Genomic DNA, 20,730 nt, shown 5'->3' with positions numbered 1-20,730 from the left:
ACTGTTTCCACTGTTTCCCCATCTATTTGCCATGAAGTGATGGGACCGGATGCTATGATCTTAGTTTTCTGAATGTTGAGCTTTAAGCCAACTTTTTCACTCTCCTCTTTCACTTTCACCAAGAGGCTCTTCAGTTCTTCTTCACTTTCTGCCATAAGGGTGGTGTCATCTGCATATCTGAGGTTAATGATATTTCTCCTAGCAATCTTGATTCCAGCTTGTGCTTCTTCCAGCCCAGTGTTTCTCATGATGTACTCTGCATATAAGTTAAAATAAGCAGACTGACAACATACAGGCTTGACATACTCCTTTTCCTATTTGGAACCAGTCTGTTGTTCCATGTCCAATTCTAACTGTTGCTTCCTGACCTGCATACAGGTTTCTCAAGAGGCAGGTCAGGTGGTCTGGTATTTCCATCTCTTTAAGAATTTTCCACAGTTTACTGTGATCCACACAGTCAAAGGCTTTGGCATAGTCAATAAAGCAGAACTAGATGTTTTTCTGGAACTCTCTTGCTTTTTTGATGATCCATTGGAGGTTGGCAATTTGATCTCTGGTTCCTCTGTCTTTTCAAAATCCAGCTTGAACATCTGGAAGTTCACAATTCACGTATTGCTGAAGCCTGGCTTGGAGAATTTTGAGCATTACTTTGCTAGCATGTGAGTTGAGTGCAATTATGCGGTAGTTTGAGCATTTTTTGGCATTGCCTTTCTTTGGGATTGGAATGAAAACTGACCTTTTCCAGTCCTGTGGCCACTGATGAGTTTTCCAAATTTGCTGGCATATTGAGTGCAGCACTTTCACAGCATCATCTTTCAGGATTTGAAATAGCTCAACTGGAATTCCATCACCTCCACTAGCTTTGTTCGTAGTGATGCTTCCTAAGGCCCACTTGACTTCACATTCCAGGATGTCTGGCTCTAGGTGAGTGATCACACCATCATGGTTATCTGGGTCATGAAGATCTTTTTTGTACAGTTCTTCTGTGTATTCTTGCCACCTCTTCTTAATATCTTCTGCTTCTGTTAGGTCCCTACCATCTCTGTCCTTTATTGAGCCCATCTTTGCATGAAATGTTCCCTTGGTATCTCTAATTTTCTTGAAGAGATCTCTAGTCTTTCTCATTTGATTGTTTTCCTCTATTTCTTTGCATTGATCTCTGAGGAAGGCTTTCTTATCTCTCCTGGCTATTCTTTGGAACTCTGCATTCAAATGGGAATATCTTACCTTTTCTCCTTTGCTTTTCGGTTCCCTTCTTTTCACAGCTATTTGCACGGCCTCTTCAGACAGCCATTTTGCTTTTTTGCATTTCTTTTTCTTGGGGGTGGTCTTGATTCCCGTCTCCTGTACAATGTCATGAACCTCTGCCCATAGTTCATTAGGCACTTTGTCTATCAGATCTAGTCCCTTAAATCTATTTCTCACTTTCACTGTATAGTCAGTAGGGATTTGATTTAGGTCATACCTGAATAGTCTAGTGGTTTTCTCCACTTTCTTCAATTTCAGTCTGTATTTGGCAATAAGGAGTTCATGATCTGAGCCACAGTCAGCTCCTGGTCTTGTTTTTGCTGACTGTATAGAGCTTCTCCATCTTTGGCTGCAAAGAATATAATCAATCTGATTTCGGTGTCGACCATCTGGTGATGCCCATGTGTAGAGTCTTCTCTTCTGTTGTTGGAATAGGGTGTCTGCGTTCTCTTAGCAGAACTCTATTAGTCTTTGCCCTGCTTCATTCTGTATCCAAGGCCAAATGTGCCTGTTACTCCAGGTGTTTCTTGACTTCCTACTTTTGCATTCCAGTCCCCTATGGTGAAAAGGACATCTTTTTTGGGTGTTAGTTCCAGAAGGTCTTATAGGTCTTCATAGAACTGTTCAACTTCAGCTTCTTTAGCGTTACTGATCGGGGCATAGACTTGGATTACCGTGATATTGAATGGTTTGCCTTGGAAATGAACAGAGATCATTCTGTCATTTCTGAGACTGCATCCAAGTACTGCATTTCGGACTCTTTTGTTGACTATGATGGCTACTCCATTTCTTCTAAGGGATTCCTGCCCACAGTAGTAGATATAACCCATTCTAGTCCATCTTAGCTTGCTGATTCCTAGAATGCAAATGTTCACTCATTTTCACTCTTGGAGTGCGATGGCTGTGACGGCACAGAAGTACGGCCGAGAGGAGCTATCCCACGTCCAACGTAAGAGAAGCCCCAGTAAGACAGTAGGCGCTGAGAGAGGGCATCAGAGGCAGAGAGACGGAGACCACAGTCACAGAACGCTAGCCAGTCTGAGCACACGGACCACAGCCTTGTCTAACTCAGTGAGACTAAGCCATGCGGTGTGGGGCCACCCAAGACGGAGGGGTCATGGTAGACAGGTCTGATGGAATGCGATCTACTGGAGAAGGGAATGATGGCAAACCACTTCAGTATTCTTGCCTTGAGAACCCCATGAACAGTATAAGATAAAATCACAAACCTAAAATAGTGTTGTCTGTGATTCTCAGACTTAAGAACAGGTAACACACATCCAGTGTTCCCAAGTTTGATCAGAGCTGTGCTACACAAGACGCCGTCTCCCTTTGCCTGCGGCCCACCTCCCTCTGCTGCTACACAGGCACCAGCACTGACTGCTCATGCGAGGACTGCCCTCTGAGTAGGGTCACCCTTGGCCTGAAGCGAGGCGCTGACCTAATCAGAGCCACTCCTGGACCAATGTAGAACCAGCAGGTGCAGATGAGATGAGACAGGGAAGAAAGGCTGCACCCAAGCTCCGAGCTGACAGGTTACTGGGAGTCAGAGCCCAGGGCTCCGGACACAGGGACGGAGGCAGAAGAGGGGAAGGGCCCGCAAGGGCTCAGGAGCCGCCAACTGCTCAGCTTGCGCGGGGGGAAGGGGCGGGGCAAGAAGGGCTCGGGCACGCTGAAGGCAGGCTGGGGGAGCAGCAGCAGGAGGCTGGGGCACTGGCTCCCAGGACTGAGGGGCTCATGTCCTCCACGCCGGGCTAAGCCCCTTGGTGGGCACCCCGGCTCGCCCCCTGGACTGGACCACTTTTCTCCAGTGCTTTTCCTTCTGATTCTGTCCCACCAAAATAACCACCGATCCTTTTCACAACATCCAACCCAGAAGGACCACACGTGAAACAGAACAAGACACATATGCACACGTCCTTAAGGTCAACTCCTTCCACACCCTCCAGCCACGTACTTTGCATCACATGTGATCACGATCCGAGTTTCTCCCCCTGGAGGGATGAGCCCATCAGGTTCGGACTCTGTCACCTGCTTCTGTGATGTGTTCTTCTCCTTTAGTCCATTTTCTCCTTTACAGGCACAATCACCTGGGAGATGAAATTTAAATCCAAAATTAGACCAAAGGTGAGCTGTTCTGACAGCGGCGGTGTTGATGGAAGGGTCTAGCACACACAGTGATCAGCAGGCAAAGGCGCACAGGCAGCCTCTCCCGTTTAGAATCCCGCAGAGGCAGTGGCTTGTCTGAAGCACCCTGGGCGCGTCTCCAGCTGTCAGCCCCGAGTTACCAGAGCAGGGTCCAGAGCTAGCGCCAGCAGGGTAGCCACTGCCCTCCCCAGCCCAGACCCGGGAGCAGCTGCACCAGCCCCTGGCCCGAAGGTGCTGGTGCGCTTGACCCGACGGCATCAGTGAGATGGCTACCTGAAGAGACTTCTCTGCTGTTCACCGAACTGCTCTCCAGGGGCTGCCCGGCTGTGCTTCCCCCGCAGCTGCCTAGCGAGTTAATATTTCCATCTGCAAAATCCTTCTCCTTCTGAGGAACACAAACAGGAGACACTTCGGGGCACAGTTGGGTCTTATCCAGCATTTGAAATCGGAACTGTTGAGCTTTATCCCAGCCACCCAGCTTGCAGCTGACTAAGTTTTGAGGAACGTCTCCTTTATTCCTGGAAAAGGAAAATTAGCTGTGAACAGAGACAGGATTTTTAAAGTAAAACACTATTACCATAAAACAGAATTCAATCTAAAAAAGAGAATGACAATTGAAAATACTTCTAATTGAGTGTAAGTGAAAAGGCTACTTCAGGGCGGAAAATCTAGAAAGACAGACATAAAATGAAAAACAAACAGGCAAAGTAAAGTTCACTCTATAGAAACTCTTCAATCACAGCTTAAAACCCAACTGTGTGATTCTATTTAGGTGGCAAACTTACTCTATCCAGATCACCATATTTTTGCTCTCTCCTTCTTTCAGAGTTCCAAAATCTGTCATCCTTGTGACTTCAATGTCACCTTTGTTTTTGAGCAGAAGGGCTCCACAGGCCTCCTCGGCAGTCCCTGTGGCGGGAGAGACGTCCCTGGAGAAAGCACCACATGACACTGTCAGGCCAGCGGGCAGGGGGTCTGGAGGCCCCGCTCCGCTGGTGGCCCCAGCCGCAGGGGACGGGGCATGGAGCCAAGCCCCAGAGATGTGGAAGGACAACCTGAGGACTTCTGGGCAGGACAGCAGGTCACCCTCATGAAGAAACCACAAGCCTGCTGACTCCAGAGGAGAGGAGGACCAGCAGGGATACTGAGGGTCTGAGCGCAGGCTGCCTCCCCCAGAGTGGCCCAGGGACCCAAGCCCGCTGCACCCGGAGGGAAGGGCATTCAGTGCTCCTCCTCAGGCCCTCCCCTCGGCTGGAGGGAGGCACTTGGCTTGTCAGGGACCCATTTCCTTGGGGAAAAGAATCTGGCTTCAGAGTATGTGAAACTAAAGGAGAATTTTTATCTTTAGAAAATGGGCAGACGCCGCCCTCCCCTGAGGAGGGACCGTTCGTCCCCTCTGTGCTGACACGGCTGTGTACTGCAGGTCCTGCGTCCACCACTTACTCGCAGCTCCTTCCCAGCCCTGACCCACCCCATGCCACTCACAAATGGGCTCCTTCACACCTGCCTGTCCACACACCAGCGACATCCTCGACCTCAGCCTGCCCACCCCCTCAGACCCATTTCAATCACACACCCCATCCCGTCTTCCTCGCCTTGGCCGCACAGCCAGCCCTGCCGAGCCTCCCCCAGCCCAGCGTGCCGTGGCAGGGGTCATGTGTCCTACAGCCGGCCCACCACCCAGGGGCTGAGAACTGGCTAACGGGCTCAACCCGCCCCGAGCCTGGGGGGCGGGCCTGGGACACCACCAGGCCCCGCTGCACATGCAGCGCTGCTGCTGGCCTTGGGACCCGTGAGTGGGCGGAGGACAGTGGGTCTGAGGGCAGGGCAGCATCCTCGACTTGGGGCTAAAGCCTGCAGGCGGGACCAGCTCAGGAGGAGACAGGGTCAGGGCCGCGGCACAGGGCACAGTGCTCGGGGAGCACTCGCTGGGCCGCGGGCTCCCTGTGAGGACAGCCGCTCCAGCCGCAGGCGGACATGCCTGTCATCACGCGCCCGGGACCAGGTCCCCTCCCTGGATGGAGCAGAGGCCACTGCAGCCGGGGCCCAAAAGAGGCTCACCTGAAGCTTGCCACCCACAGCGAGGGAGCCCCTGCCCATGCCCCCACCCACTCCATTCAGCAGACGCGAGTCCTCTGGAGACAGAGAGCTGCAGGGCAGGGTGAGGGAAGTGAGCAGAGAGGCAGACAGGTGGAGCAGTAGGGATCCAGAGTCCTTCTGATGGACACACTGGCCCTGAGGGTGTGCTGGCAGCTCTTTCTCCCGGATGGTCATCTGGGCCAGTCCCGGCCACCCTCCCACGGTCCGCCCATGCCCACAGCCAATAGGATCCCAGTTAACTGCGGCATAAAGAGGACGGTCATGGAATCATGTGTCTCAACGACCTGGGGTCTCCTGAGAGCGGCACGAGGTTCTGAGCAACCATGACACCCATGTGCGCAGGGCCCCGGCTTCTGCTCCAGGCAGCTGGCGGCCAGCACGATCATGTGGAGGGGTGGTCCTCAAGCCCCTGGGCCCATCAGACAGGCTAAAGCCAGAACTCCTCAGCCTCTCTGCTGGCAGGGGCGAGGGCAATGTGTCTCACACACTTCACTGCTCCACAGATGGGTCAAGTCATTCTCCAAAAGGGGAGCAAGCCCCGTGGGGCAGAAGCACGTGCCCACCAGGTGATCTGGACGCGGCAGGGCCGCCTGCATGTCCCCTGCTCTGCCCACACCTTATCTGCAGCACAGCTTCCTGGCCAGGCCGGTAGCCCACTTCTCCTGAGACAGGCTCCCCGACTTGAGGCTCACAGACCCTCCTCCCACATGTGACCTGCTCCTGTGGGGCCACAGGACAAATAGGACTGCTTAGGAAACCGTGTATGAGTGCCCTAACTGAGCACTAGGGAGAAAGAGCAGAGGCAGGCAGGACGCAGGGCAGGGCTGCTGCCCAAACCCAAGCTCAGGAAGGCCTGGCGTGCTCATAAACACGTGTCAGAGGTGGGAGGTCACTGGGACAGAGAGAAGAATACGGATACAGCAAATTCAGTAACTCTAAAAATCTGCCGTGTATTACATGTTCCGCAAAACACCAGTGTGTGAAAGAGTACAACTCACAAAACCCACGAAAACATGAAGATCATCAACATGAGGTCAGGCTCAAGGGGCCATTTTTCACTCAGCCTTCAGTCAACCATGAAGACCCCTCAGTGCCCAGGAGGTCTCCCTCCAACCCCGCTGGCTCAGGGGATCTTGTTTTGTTGAACCAACCCTCAGACGCACCCTGGACCCGCTCCCGCCTCCTCACCACCTCTGCACTGGAGTCATGCACAGTGCCCTCCACACGTAGCAGGACTGGCTGCTCTCCACCACCACCGCGTTGACCACATCGTGCTTGCGGGGCATGTAGCCTTCCGGAAGTTTCAGGGAGTCCAAGGTGAAGAAGATGCAATCATCGATCACCCCATTCCTCCCACAAAGGCTGGACACGCAGACCTGAAAGCAGAACACTGGGGCTGGCAGCACGTGCACAGTGAGCCGGAGACCAGCGCCCGGAGGGTGGGGCTGCTGTGGCCAGCGAGGCGCGGGCCTGGTCGCCGGTGAGAAGCAACACCCTAGACGGCGCAGGCCAGGCAGAAGCCCGGAGTCGAGGCTTCGGGAGCAGCCCAGGGCAGGCTCCACCTCCACTCGCGAGCTCGATTCCCGCCTCTGCTCCAGCCCCGACTCCCCAGACCACAGCTCTGCGAGGAGCACGGGCAGAGCCCACACCCGCTCTCTGTGTCCCACCATCAGACACCTTACACTGAGTACTCCCGTGACCTAGAATTTAAGTACGCCTGCATGCAGGCCAGCCTCCAGTCATCTTGGTAAGAAGTCAGGGTCTTCTCTGACTCTCACTTAACCTGACCTCCCGGTGCACCCAGGACCCGTGGACACTCAAGGCCTGGTACCTACCCGGTCCACGCGCTTGTACCTCAGCGGCTTCACCGAGATGGCCTCGCTGCTCCATGTGCCTGGCCGGATCCAGTACTCAGCCTCCACCCAGTCTCCCTTGCAGGGCTGGAAACCTCCAAGGCAGGGAAACCAGGGAAGTTACTTGGTGACATTGAAACATTAAAGTGTACAAGAAAAAAAAAAGTGTACAAGAGACTCTGAAGTTACCTTTCAGAGCATGGTTGTTCCATGTGTGTATAAGGCATATATTATGTACATTATACACAACTATATACACTGTATGTAATCATATGTAATAGGCAATTATATGCTATATAATACACAGGCATATATGTCATGTTATACACACATAGCAATTATACACACAGGCACATATAGCACACATCTAACACGTGACCGAGCACCGTGGCTGACAACCGCACTGAGGTGAGCTCAGGAGGCGTGGGTGTTCACGGCGCTCCTCTGCCGGCTCCAGCAGACACTGGGAGCGCCCGCCCATCCTCCTTGTCAGGGACATGCGGGTGCGTGGCGACGCAGGGAGGTGCACTCACACCCGAGGCCTGGGCAGCCGCGTCCGCCCCAGCTCAGGCAGGGGAACCCTCGGAGCCCCCTCAGCGTGTCTGGGAACTGGCGGGGCAGGCAGAGAGGGGAATTACAGGAGCAGGGACGTGAGGCAGCCGCGGAGCTGCTGTGGTTCGTGGTGGGGCTATACCTGCTGATAACCTTTTGGTTCTTTTGTAATAAACATTTTTATTGAGCTGAGAAGACAACAGTGCCTAATAAAATACTGAGTTTGTTTGTCAAGAAAGCTGATGATAAGCACAGAGCAGCCCAAACACCTACAGACACTGCTTCTCAGCACAGGGGCCACCCAGCATGGCACGGCAGCACAAACCCACGGGAGACACAGCTCCCGGGCGCCAGCTTCCAGGTTGGTGAGTTTTTTAGGAGGATGATGCTCAGAAGCACAAGTTAACACACCACTGAGAAATCTTTACTTGTTGGTTTGTAAGCCATGCCTTAATTTATCAAATAATTGACATAATTTTGCTAATTTTTAATTCTGTATCTTCCAACATACACAAGAAGTGAAGCAATAACTATAACTGTTAGTTGTATAAAAGTTATTTTAAAGAGAAAAACAGTGAGGCAAATAAAAAACTAGTTCATTTTTTCCCCCTTCAGAATCATGGAGTCAAAGTAAAGATTTTGGAAGACTGTTCTATTGAAGGAGATATATCTGACGTTATCGTGAAAGCGACTGTAATTCAGTTTAAAAATCCAACACTGGAGAAAAGATTACTTGCTTTTACCATGATAACACACCTAAGTGCAAGTTTTGATGGACCTGTAACAGAAACACGGTCCCTGTGCGCCGAGACACCCGTGGGGCAACAACTACAGGAACCTCTGTGCGCCCGCAGGCCCAGGGCTTCCCCCACGCCGTGCCTGGCGGTGAGTGGACGGACAGGCGGCAGCCATGGAGGCAACTCGGCCTCAGAGCCCCGCGGCAAAGCCAGTGCTAAAGCAGACAGACCGCGGGGCCCGGTGGCCTGGCCCTCTTGGCTGCCCCGCAGCCTGAAGTTCACAAATGGCTGAACCTCTGAAGAACTGCTTTGTAAATCAACCCTTCAGTGGTGCTCCTTCCACTCTTTTCAGGTGAGGGCTCTAAATTTTGGTTATACTTTGTTCAAAATCAGTTGGCAATTTTTAATTAAAGTACTCAGTAAATGTGGAAGCAACAAATCTTCAGCTTTACGGAATTCCTAGATGGCCCAGTGGTTAGGACTCGGTGCTCTCACTGGTGAGGGCCTGGGTTCACTCAGGCTGTGGAACAAGAGCCCACAAGCTGTGCAGCACGGCGGGGTGGGGTGAGGAGGGTGGGGGTTGAGTGGGAGATGGAACAAAAGAAAAAAAAGTGTAACTTCAAGCCCAAGCATTCTGGGAGGTAAACAGTCTGGCAGCTACGACGGATGAGAGGCAGGATGCGCCCCAGGATGGCTGGAGGAGCACTGGGGTCTGGCCACTCCACCGTCTCTACAGCAGTGAAGTTACACTGAAGTGAAGGTGTTTGAGAAAGAAAGAAAAAAAAAAACCTCATCATTTCCAAGGACGGCTTAATTATGGTGCCTTTTCCTTTCACATCCTTCTGTCTGTCCCCTAGGGTGAACTTCCAGCATTAAATACACAATTCAAGTATATTGGGGGCTTCCCTGGTGACTCAGATGGTACCCAGCTGCAATGCAGGAGACCTGGGTTTAATCCTTGGGTCGGGAAGATCTGGAGAAGGAAATGGTAACCCATTCCAGTATTCTTGCCTTGGAGAACCCCCACGGACAGAGGAGCCTTGGCGGGCCACCGTCCACGGAGTTGCAGAGTCGGACTGAGTGCCTGACGCTCAAACATGTCGTCTGTGGCTATAGGTGTAAACCGCGTCGCATGCTGGCAGAGTAGCACTCCCCGCGACCTGACCGCAAGCCGGGGACCTCTCTGACCGTAAAGCAGCGGGCGGTGGCGTCACTTTTGAGCACCATCGCCCGCAGGGTAACCACGGCTGATGAGAGTGTGGACACGGTCTGCGCCGGGCAGAGGAGGAGACGGTGCTACGTCCCTCCAGGGGTTCTCAGCCAGGGTTCCTGGAGCAGCAGTGCAGCGCCCCCCGGGGAACCCGCTAGTGCTTCAGGGACTTGGGCCCCCCAAGGCTTCGGACACGCGGGGCGGGGCCTCGCAGGTCACTGGGACGTGGGCTGAAGTCTGAGAACTGTGAGCTTTAGCCACTCAAGTGTGACCGATTTTCTACATCAGATTCCTAGTTTGGTGAGGTTTTAAATTTAAGTCCTATTTTTATACAAAATGATTGCCAGACTTTCACTAAGCTTGAGAAGCAAAAGCTCCCTGTAAAATGTGCGTGGCCCCGGCCCAGAGCTGTCAGACGAGAAGTTCTGTGCTTAAGCAGGTTTTCAGTGTGTGTGTCTTTTCTCGATGGAATGAAGAATTTATTTAGGTTTGACTGTTTTTAAACACCATAATGAATGTATAATTTATGTTAAAAGTGTGAACCCTTTGTTACAAGGGAAAAGTAATTTTATGATTGGTTGCCTCTTGTCCCATCAAGTCCAGCTATTACTGTTGCATTAGTCCCGCCCCTGCTGTTTGCTCGGAACCTTTAAATTTCTCTATTTAATTCTTACAATAAATGAGTCACCATGATCCCATGGAATTAGGTCTTTTCAAAACTAAAACTCTCTCGAGTCAGAAGATAATCAGCTGTTCAGAACGATGCTCTGGATGGCCAGCATTCCGAGAATGTATTCAGACCGAAACTCTGCCTACCGCCTTTTTCCCTTTTACACATTAAACAGGTTGAGAACCAAAAAAAAAAAAGAAAAGAAAAAAAAGTCTTCAGTTCTGAGACTTTTGTGAACTGCAGTTATTGGGAATACAGCCTGTAAACACGACATGGTGACACTCACTTCCATAAAAGCACAGAGAATCTGAAGCAGCGAGGCCCCGTGTGTTGATTCAGTGCAGAGCTGAGCACCTGGCCATGACGCCCACCACCTGTGTGAGGAGCCGTTCAATCAAGCCCTCACTTTTAGTTGGATAAACTGATATTCAGCAATGAATAAGTTAAAACCATCAAGGCCTACAACAAGTCTACAGCTTCCAAATTTGGTGTAAGATTAAAAAAAATCACAGAGATGACTTATTTGATAGATTTCAGTTCATGAAAATATTTGAATACCTTTGTACTTACAGAGGTAAAAACCAATACCTGTGAAACATCTGGGCTAAAAAAGTTGGATATTTCAGTAGGAAAAAACCCAGACTTGTTAATAACTCACATTCAGCAGAATCTGCTTTGAGCTTACTAGTATTTCCTTAATTAAAAGGTGGCTCAGTGGTAAAGAATTCACCTGCAATGCAGGAGATGAGGGTTGAATCCCTGATCTGGGAAGATCCCCAGCAGAAGGGAATGGCAACCCACTCCAGCATTCTAGCCTGGGAAATCGCATGGACAGAGAGGAGCCTAGTGGGCTACACTCCATGGGGGTCGCAAAGAGTTTAACATGACTTAGCAACTGAGCATACAAAAGCCTACAGGGAGAGCCCATCAAAGGTGCCTACAATTTCAAGTTCATCGACCATAAAATGCAGCTTTGAGGAAGACTCCAGGCCACTGTATGAAAAAATGAAGCTAAGATAACACTGAAAAATGTACGTTCCTCAGAACAATACCAGTGACATGGTATTAGGGCTGCTAAGAAATGAAAAGATGTTAAGACACACAAAGAATATAATGGCTACACAATCAAGATTAAATTGTTTTACTATTCTTTAACGTACCCAGGTATCATTTTTCTTTTTTTTAGAAGGAATTTTAGCATTGCAAATAATTTTTGAATATCAGTAAAGGCCCACCAATATAATAAAATAAATGTGCTAATCGACATATATATATACACACACACACATTTTTAAATGATTTAATCTTAACCAATCTGAAGGTCCCTTTCACTTCTCCACTGTGTACCGGCTCGGCCGCTCACCTGCCTGGTGCCCTGGTTATGGTCACAGGAGAGGAGCGAAGCCACGGGCAGGCCACAGGGTGGGGGTGCTGAGCCCAGTCGCACTCCCCACATCCTCAACCTGCTGGTGCTCCCCCTAGGTTAACCCCCACCAGAAGGCAGAGGGCAAGGCTATGGTCCACACAGGGCAGGCCTAGGGTCAGAGAAGGGGGAGATCTGGGTAAAGGGGTCCAGCCTTGAGGTGGGTCGCAGGTCAGAGGTCTGGGATAAGCCCCAGGAAGCAGGAACCAGGTGCTGGGTCGAGGCTTTCAGGGCAACACTCTGAGGACCTCAGGGATGCTGGGAGATGAAAACTGGTCCCTGGACTGGACACATCAATCACTGAAGGGTCATCCACACAGGGGGCCAGGGCCCCTCGACTACATAGCCCAGCAGGGTGTCCAGCTCCCGGGCCTCCCCCCACCAAGCTCCTCTAAGTCCTGCCTGAGGATAAAGCTTGTATAGGGCTGTCTCTCCTCAGGAGGGACAGCAAGGGCACATTCATCTGGGTCTCCTCCTGCCTTGCTCCCTACCCACCACTGGAGGCGGCAGGCACACAATAAATAGTTGTTCAACAAATTATGCTGACAAATTATTTCTTTAAGCATAAAAACAGAATCTTAGATCAGCTAATGTGTGTGTGCTCAGTCCTTCAGTTGAGTCTGACTCTTTGCCAACTCCATGAACTGTAGCCTGCCAGGCTCCTCTGTCCACGGGATTTTCAAGGTTAGAATATTAGAGTGGGTTGCCATTTTCTCCTCCAGGGGATCTTCCCAACCCAGGGATCAAACCCGGGTCTCTTGTGTCTCCTATATTGGAAACTAGATTCTTTATCACGGTGCCATCTAGGAATATCAGCTAAAACCAAATGCAATTAAAAATGGACTCTCGGAAAAGTACCAGGTTATCCCCAAGTTCTATTTTAAAACACCGGACACAACTAAAAAAAAAAAATCACAGTACCTCTGTTCATCTATGACATTGCTGTCTTAGGTCAGGAGCAACAATTATGGAAAAGGAACAGCTACCTAGGAGTTGGCAACTGCACGGCAGGCCCCACAGACGAGGGGCACTGTGGCGCCAGCGCCTGCTGCTGCTCCCACCACAAGCCTCCTCCCAGAGGGAACCCAGACGTGGCCCTTTCAGGGATGCGAGCAGTCACCTCAACTCTATCCATCAACATTTTTTAAAAACCACAAAAAGTGATTGTAAATGTGAAGCAGAGACCTGCCCAGCGCACCTTCGCACACACTCTCCAGGGAGAAGTACGTGGTCTGGCTGATGTAGCCCGCGCGGTCCATCAGCGAGGTCACGCAGCCAATCAGCACCCGGGGGCTGGGGTCCGACCGCCCCCCACCGTGGCTCTTGCTGTCATCGTCCCATTTATCAGAGACAGCTTCCACCTGCAAGACAGACAAACCACCACTTAGCACATGCCGAGGACCACAAAGAAAGCCAATTACTGGCCAAGACCCCCTATGAACACTGAGGCAAAAATCTCAGTGAAACACAGGCAAACCGAATGCAGCTGCATAGTGAGGGGCTGCACATCATGATGGAGAGGGGTTCCTCCCAGAACACAGACATGGCTCAACAAATGCAAACCAGTCACCACCATCCAGCAATCTGGCAGAACAAATGAAAAATTATATAGTTATCTCAGCTGGTGCAGAAAAGGCATCTGATAAAACCCAACACCTTTTTTATGATAAAAATACTCAATTAACTAGGAAGACACTGGAACTTCCTCAGTACTATAAAGACCACATATGACCCAATGCTCCCATGACACTCAGTGGTAAGAGGCTGAAAGCTTTTCCCCAGGATAAGGAAAAAGGCAAGGATGTGCGCTTTTACCACTTCTGTTCAACAGAATACTGAAAGTCCCAGTCAAAGCAACTAGCCAAGGAGAAGAAATTTTAATGTCCAGATTGGAAAGGAAGAAATAAAACTATCTATTTGAAGTTGACATCAGGAGAGCTGACTCATTGGAAAAGACCTTGATGCTGGGAAAGACTGAATGAAGGAGGAGAAGGGGACGACAGAGGATGAGGCAGTTGGACGGCATCACCGACTCAGTGGACATGAGTTTGAGCAAGTTCTGGGAGATGAAGGCCAGGGAAGCCTGGCATGCTGTAGTCCATGGGACTGCAAAGAGTTGAAGACAACTGATGGACTGAACAACAACAAATGATCTAATATGGGCTTCCCTAAGACTTAGATGGTAAAGAATTGCCTGCAATGCAGGAGACCTGGGTTTGATCCTTGGGGTCAGGAATATCCTCTAGATAAGGGAATGGGGCTACCCATTCCAGGATTCTTTCCTGGAGAATTCCATGGAAAAGAAGCCTGCCAGGCTACTGTCCACAGGATTGCAAAAAGTCAAACATTACTGAGTGAGATCTTACATCCAGAAAATGCTAAAGAATCTACAAAACACCTGTTAGAGCCAATAAACAAATTCAGCAAAGTTATAGGATACAAAATCAACAGACAAAAATCAGCTGTATTTCTATTTACCTGTAATAAATGATCCAAAAAAACTGAGAAAACAATTCCGTTTATGATAGCATCAAAATGAATCAAATACTTAAGAATAAATTTAACCCAGAAGGTAAAAGACTTATACACTGAAACTACAAATGTGACTGAAAGAAGTTAAAGTGTTACTCAGTCATGTTCGACTCTTGCGACTCCATGGACTGGAGCCCGCCAGGCTTCTCCATCTATGGGATTTCCCAGGCAAGAATACTGGAGTAGGTTGCCATTTCCTTTTCCAGGGGATCTTCCTGACCGAGGGATCGGACTCAGGTCTCCCGCACTGCAGGCAGACTCTTTAACGTCTGAGCCACCAGGGAAGCCCTCACCAGGAAAGAAGTTAGAGAAGACACAAACAAGTGGAAACAAACCCCACGTCCACGGATTAACATGAAGACATCAATACTGCCCAAAGTGATCGATGGAGTCGATGCAATCTTGGTCAAAATCCCAATGATGGTTTTTGAAGAAACAGAAAAATCCATCCTAAAATTCATATGGAATCTCAAGGGACCCTGAATAGCCAAAACAATCTTGAAAAGGATGGACAAAGTTGGAAGGCTCACCTTTTTTGATTTCAAAACTTACTACCAAGCTACAATAATTAAAAGACTGTAGAGACATACAAAACACCAATGAAACAGAATAAAGAGCCCAGAAATAAACCCTCACACGTATGGTCAAAAGACTCTCAACAAAGGTGCCAGACCATTTGAAGGAAAAAAGGTCTTCCATGTGGTGCAATCTCCTCAAGAAATAGCGCTGGGAAAACTGGATCCCAGCATGTAAAAGATGAAGTCAAACTCTCATCCAACACCATATTCAGTAACTATTAAAAACTGGGTCAAAGATTTAAATTTAAGAGCTAAACCTACAAAACTCTTAGAAGAAAGCATAGGAGAAAAACGTCATGATCTTGGGTTATTTTTTAAATGTGACATCAGGCACAGGCTGATGTTTAAAATGATAATTTTAATTTATATTAAGATTTAAAATTAAATTTTAATTTAAATTAAATTAAAAAATAAAATATAATAATTTCAGTTTAAATTTAATTTGAATTTATCATAATTTAAAAATGATAAATTGGACTTCATCAACATTTAAAACTTCAGTGCATCAAAGGAGATTATTGAGAAAAGTGAAGAGGGTTCCCTGGTGGTCCAGTAGTTAAGACTCTGCCTTGGAACGTGAGGACATCGGTATGATTCCTGGTCTGGGAAGATCCCATATGCTGCTGAAGAGCAACCAAGTCCCTGCACTACAACTCCTGAAGGTTAAGTGCCCTGGAGCCCATGCTCTGCAGCAAGAGAAGCCACTACAATGAGAAGTCAGAGCAATGCGACTAGAGAGTAGCTCCTGCTCACCAAACTAGAGAAAAGCCCACACACAGCAACAGAGACCCAGTGCAGCCAAAAATAAATAAGTTTAAAAAGAGAACTGAAGTGAAAAAATCCACAGAATGGGAGGAAATATGTGTAAATCACACATCTGATAACGGATTAATATCAGAATATATAAACAACTTTTACAATTCAATAAGAAAATAGTGATTAAAATATAAACAAAGGAACTGAAAAGACATTTCTCTGAAGAAGACACATGTTGTTGTAAATGACCTATAAAGACATGAAAAGATCTTCAGTGTTACTATTAGGAAAATGTAAATCAAAACCACAATAAGACACATTCACTAGGTTGGTTACTATCAAAAAAAAAAAAAAGGAAAATAATTCACGTTGGTGGGGGCCTGGAGAAAGTGGAGCTCTGCGCTGCTGGTGGGGAAACTGAGGTGGACGCTCCAGAAGGTAAATACAGGACTACCTTACACACACTCAGTCTCTCGGTCATGTCCAACCCTTTGAAACCCCGTATATTGTAGCTCCCCAGGTTCCTCTGTTCATGGAATTTTCCAGGCAAGAAGACTGGAGGGGGTTGCCATTTCCTAATCCAGGGGATCCTTCTGATCCAGGGATCGAACCCACATCTCCTGTCTCCTGCATTGGCAGACGGATTCTTTACTACTGAACCACCTGGGAAGCCTATAGGATTACCATATGACCATTCAATTCTACTGCAAGGTAAAGACTCCAGAGTTGAAAACAGGGACTCAAAAGGTACTTTCCACAGCAGTATTATCTACAACAACCAAAAGGTAGAGACAACCCAGATGTCCATCAACAGGTGAGTGGAAAAACAAAATATAGTCTATACATACAACAGAATGTTATTTAACCATAAGAACGAATGAAGAGCTGAGACTTGGTACGTGGATGTACTCTGAAAATATTAAGTCCAATAAGGCAGATATAAAAGGACTAATACACGATTCCACTTACATGAAGCATCCCAGGATAGTCAAACTCATAGAGACAGAAACTAGAACTGTAGGTTATTATTTAGTGGGTATAGAGTTTGTATTCAGGACGAAGAAAAGGTGTGAAAGTAGTGATATGGATGCCTAACAACATGAATGTATTCAGTGCCACTGAATGGCATCAAGAAATTTTAAATGGTTAACAATTTCATGTTATATACATTTTACCATGATTTAAAAAACCTAAATAAAAAATAAGCAAATAAATCCAGAGGCTAGTAGAAATGAGCCAATTCCACAACTTTCACAGTGGAAGTCAGTTAATCCTACCTAGTGTTGGTAAATCAAGTGACATAGGCATCTTCCAGAAGAGCTAAAGACAAACAAGGAAGCACTGTGTTTGAAGAGCCAGAGTCCAGGTGGAGCACGAGGAGAATGCTGGTCCCCGGGGGCGGCATGTTCCAGACCACAGCAACTCCACAGGCCCTTCTGCCCCAATAGAGATGGTTTATGTTGGAAGCATCCGATTTGGCGCCACCAGTCATGTTCAGTACTTAAAATGTAGTTCATGAAACTGAGGAGTTAATTCTAAATTTTACTTAATTTTAATAAATCTAAATAGCGACATATGGTTGGTAGATGGTATGTCATGACCATTTAAAAAAGTAGTTGAACTCAGTAAGTTTACCAGATACCAAGTTATATACCAAAAATCAACAGATTTCCTATAAGGGAAGAAAAAGATTGAAAATACAAAATAAAATCATACTGATAATGAAACAAAATCAATACAATTCTCAAAAATAAACTTAAGAAGGAATCTGCAGAACATAAGTGAACAAAAAGAACACAAAGGAAGGCTTAAATAAGCGGACCTAATTTGTAGCTGGTGAAACTCGCCCTGATCCACGTCACTGGACCTCAGTGGATCCATGTACTCCGTGCTGGTCCAGGTCAGTCTGAGCCAAGGAGGAGAAACAGCAGGATGACTCTAATGTTCACCCAGAATAAGAGGAAAGCCTGGAGAAGCCCCTCCACAGACAGGAAGAGGGAAACCAGCCTGCCACCCAAGGATGTGACTGTGTCACGGGGGCCAAGTGAAGGCATTAGGACCGACAGGCTCCAGACAGGGTCCCAGGTAGGTGGGATTCCGGGACCTTCCAACTCAGTGGGAAAGACTGGACCACTCAGCAGATGACTGGCAAGCTACCAGGAAAGAAACGTCTGGTTCCTTCCTTCAGTCCACACAGCCAATAAGTTCCAGGGAAATTAAACATTTAAATGTCAATAAACAATTTTTCAGAGGAAAACCTGAGTGCATGTCTGTACTGAGAAGTATGAAAAGCTTCTCTAAGGATTCATACAAAGCCCCAGAGCCACAAGAAACAGACAGACCCATTAACTACATGGAATGAAACTTAATCCCGTAAAGTAGAAAGTTTAATTTTAAATAGCTGAATCCAACAAACAAAATGTATAAAGGACACTAAAATAACTCACAGGAAAAAAATGTGAATATTTAGTCTATTTTAAGGCTTAAATGCAAATTAAAACAATAAGATCATTTATGAAAGTGACTGGTGAAGATTTCAAAGATGCCTAAGTCCACACCCTCGCCAACACAGGTGACAAGTCTCTCATCCTGCTCCTGAGTATAATTAGCACAAAGTTCTTGAAGGATAATTTGATGATAACCATTAAAATGTTAAACATGCATACCCTCTAACTAACATCAGGGAATTAGAGCATAATAATACTATATTTTTTTAAAGAAAAATTTGCTGCATAGTAGAGTTCATTAATTATCTCTGCTAACTGGATAACAAAGGGTTCAAATAACTATCATTTGTAACAATAGTTTTTTAAATGACTAGAAGAATAGATAACGAAGTGGTAACACTGATTTCCTCCAAGGCACAAAACTATAGGTTGTCTCTGAGAGGAGGATGGTGGTGCAAAGCTCAAGGTGGAGAAAATTCTTCCTCAACAACTCAGGTCTTACCCGGATTGCTTTCAGTCCATTTGACACCTTATTTTCTTCCACAACCGCAATAACTTCCTGTCCGACATTTAGAAGCACTTTGCTAGTCACAGCCTCATTGGAGAAGTAGATCAAATCATCAATCATCCCATAATCACTGCAGTATCTTGTCACAACACCCTGGACAGTTTTCAACCTGGTGTCACCTGAGACAGGTAAACAGAAAGGTTACATTGACCACAAAGCAAGTGCAGACTACAGTTGAGCCTCCCAGAGAACAGCGGAGCTCAGAGCATCCTTGTGGCTAAGAGCCCTGTGGGCTGAGAACCTCCCTGGAGAGCAGAGTGCTGAGAAAGTAGGGTTTTGGAGGCAGACTTCCCAGGTTACTCCAAGGGGCACAGGTGGTAGGCACCATGGGTAGAGCTCTGACTCTAGAGCCATGTTGCCTGGGTTTGATGCCCATCTCCTGCCCTGCCATCTGGGGAACCCTGGTCTAGGTCTGTGCCTGTCCTCATCTGTAAAAGGGAGAGTTACAGTCCAAGAGAGCTGTGTGAAGGTTATCACACGACAGAATGTGCAAAGCACAGACCCCTGCGTGGCTGGCACAGGCTGGGGGCTGCTTTAGAGCAGCAGTGGGGGAGTCACCACTGTGCGCTCTCATCACCACTGCTGTCTTTCTCATCGCCAACCCTACCAGCAGCGGGAGCAGGAGATTCAGTGTTATTTCATCATACCAGGAGTGGCTTCCTGGATGGCCCAATGGTGAGAGAAACTATCAGCAATGCCGGAGACCCAGGTTCAATTCCTTCTCAGGAACATCCCCTGGCGCAGGAAATGGCAAGCCACTCTAGTATTCTTGCCTGGAGAATCCCATGGACAGAGGAGCCTGTGGGCTATAGTCCACTGGGTCACAAAGAGTGGGACACAACTGAGCACTCAATCCTAGGCAGGCACTACTGGAAGATTCTGGGTCTGGGGCAGAGCTGGCCTGCCCTCATCCACTCAAGAGACCTGGGCCTAGAACTCCTGCTCCTTCTCAGACCCAGAAGACACCCGAGTGTCCCCCAGCCCGGCTGGAAGCCCACTGAGGCCGAGCTGTAATCCTACTGCAGCTTGAGGGGCTGCATTGACAGACAAGGCCTGGATGGGTGGAGCGACCTGCTCCAGGCCGCAGTTTGCTGAAGAGGCCAGAATGCCGGCGGGGGACGGCTAATAGCACGTTGCGACAAGTAGTTCCATGACCGACGTTCTGGCTTCTCTCGCGGAGAATTTCCTGGTTTTGGAGGTTACAGAAAGCAACTGGAGACTCACTACCCAGCGCTCAAGTCTCGGACAGAAGGAGGGGTTGGGAGAAAATGCCAAGAACCTTGGGGAGTGTGTAATCCGGGTGCCGGAATCACAAGTACTGCCTGAACTTCAGGAACTGGGTTCGCAAACAACTTCGAGAAGAGCAAGACCCCACGGGACTAAAAGGACAGTTCAGGACAGCCGGGTCACCCTTTCCAGAGCCGTCGACGCACCCAGCTGCTGGAACAGAGAAAGGGCGGGAACCTGTCCAGAGGGACTGGTGTCAGGGCGCTCGCAGCGCGCGAAAAAACCAAGCGGAAAGGAGACGCAGATCCTACGCTGGAAAGAGATCGCCATCAAAGAGACACGCCTGAGCTTCGAGGGAGAAGACAATATAACGGCGACGCCCGGGTCTCTCAGACCCTGGTCTGCTCATGCCAACGCCCTGGGGCCCGGCTCGGGCCGCTCCCCACCCCCACCCTCAGGGCAGGCGGGGAACCAGGCTTCGCGAGCCTCGGGGGCCACTGCTGGTCCCAGCCGCCCCGCCCGGGCAGCGGCCAGCGAGGCCAGGCCGCCGCAGGGCCGCGCGGCCCGCCCTCCCCGCGAGGCACCTTCCACGAGCTCGGGCCCCAGAGGCCCGGCCTCCTCCTCTGGGCAGTCCGCCTTCCTCCAGAAGAAGGAAACCACCTTGGCCGCGAGGCGCAGCAT

The 20,730-nt window shown here is 48.8% G+C and overlaps 1 protein-coding gene across 1 annotated transcript in view; it reads right to left on the bottom strand.

The window, feature by feature from the left end:
• The window catches only part of MOV10L1 (Mov10 like RNA helicase 1), a 63,278-nt gene extending 42,548 nt beyond the window's left edge, over positions 1–20,730 (bottom strand). Inside the window, exons 1-8 of the mRNA XM_065924427.1 lie at positions 20,634–20,730; positions 18,757–18,941; positions 13,140–13,302; positions 7,332–7,444; positions 6,685–6,872; positions 4,182–4,325; positions 3,670–3,914; positions 3,206–3,338 (exon numbers count right to left, since the gene is read on the bottom strand). Of these exons, the coding sequence (XP_065780499.1) occupies positions 3,206–3,338; positions 3,670–3,914; positions 4,182–4,325; positions 6,685–6,872; positions 7,332–7,444; positions 13,140–13,302; positions 18,757–18,941; positions 20,634–20,730 (1,268 nt within the window). The remainder of the gene's footprint in view (positions 1–3,205; positions 3,339–3,669; positions 3,915–4,181; positions 4,326–6,684; positions 6,873–7,331; positions 7,445–13,139; positions 13,303–18,756; positions 18,942–20,633) is intronic.

This window comes from Muntiacus reevesi, chromosome 1, assembly GCF_963930625.1.
Source record: "Muntiacus reevesi chromosome 1, mMunRee1.1, whole genome shotgun sequence".
Lineage (NCBI taxonomy): Eukaryota > Metazoa > Chordata > Mammalia > Artiodactyla > Cervidae > Muntiacus > Muntiacus reevesi.
Note: the sequence above shows the minus strand (reverse complement) of the source record. Positions and strands in the feature narration are given on the sequence as shown.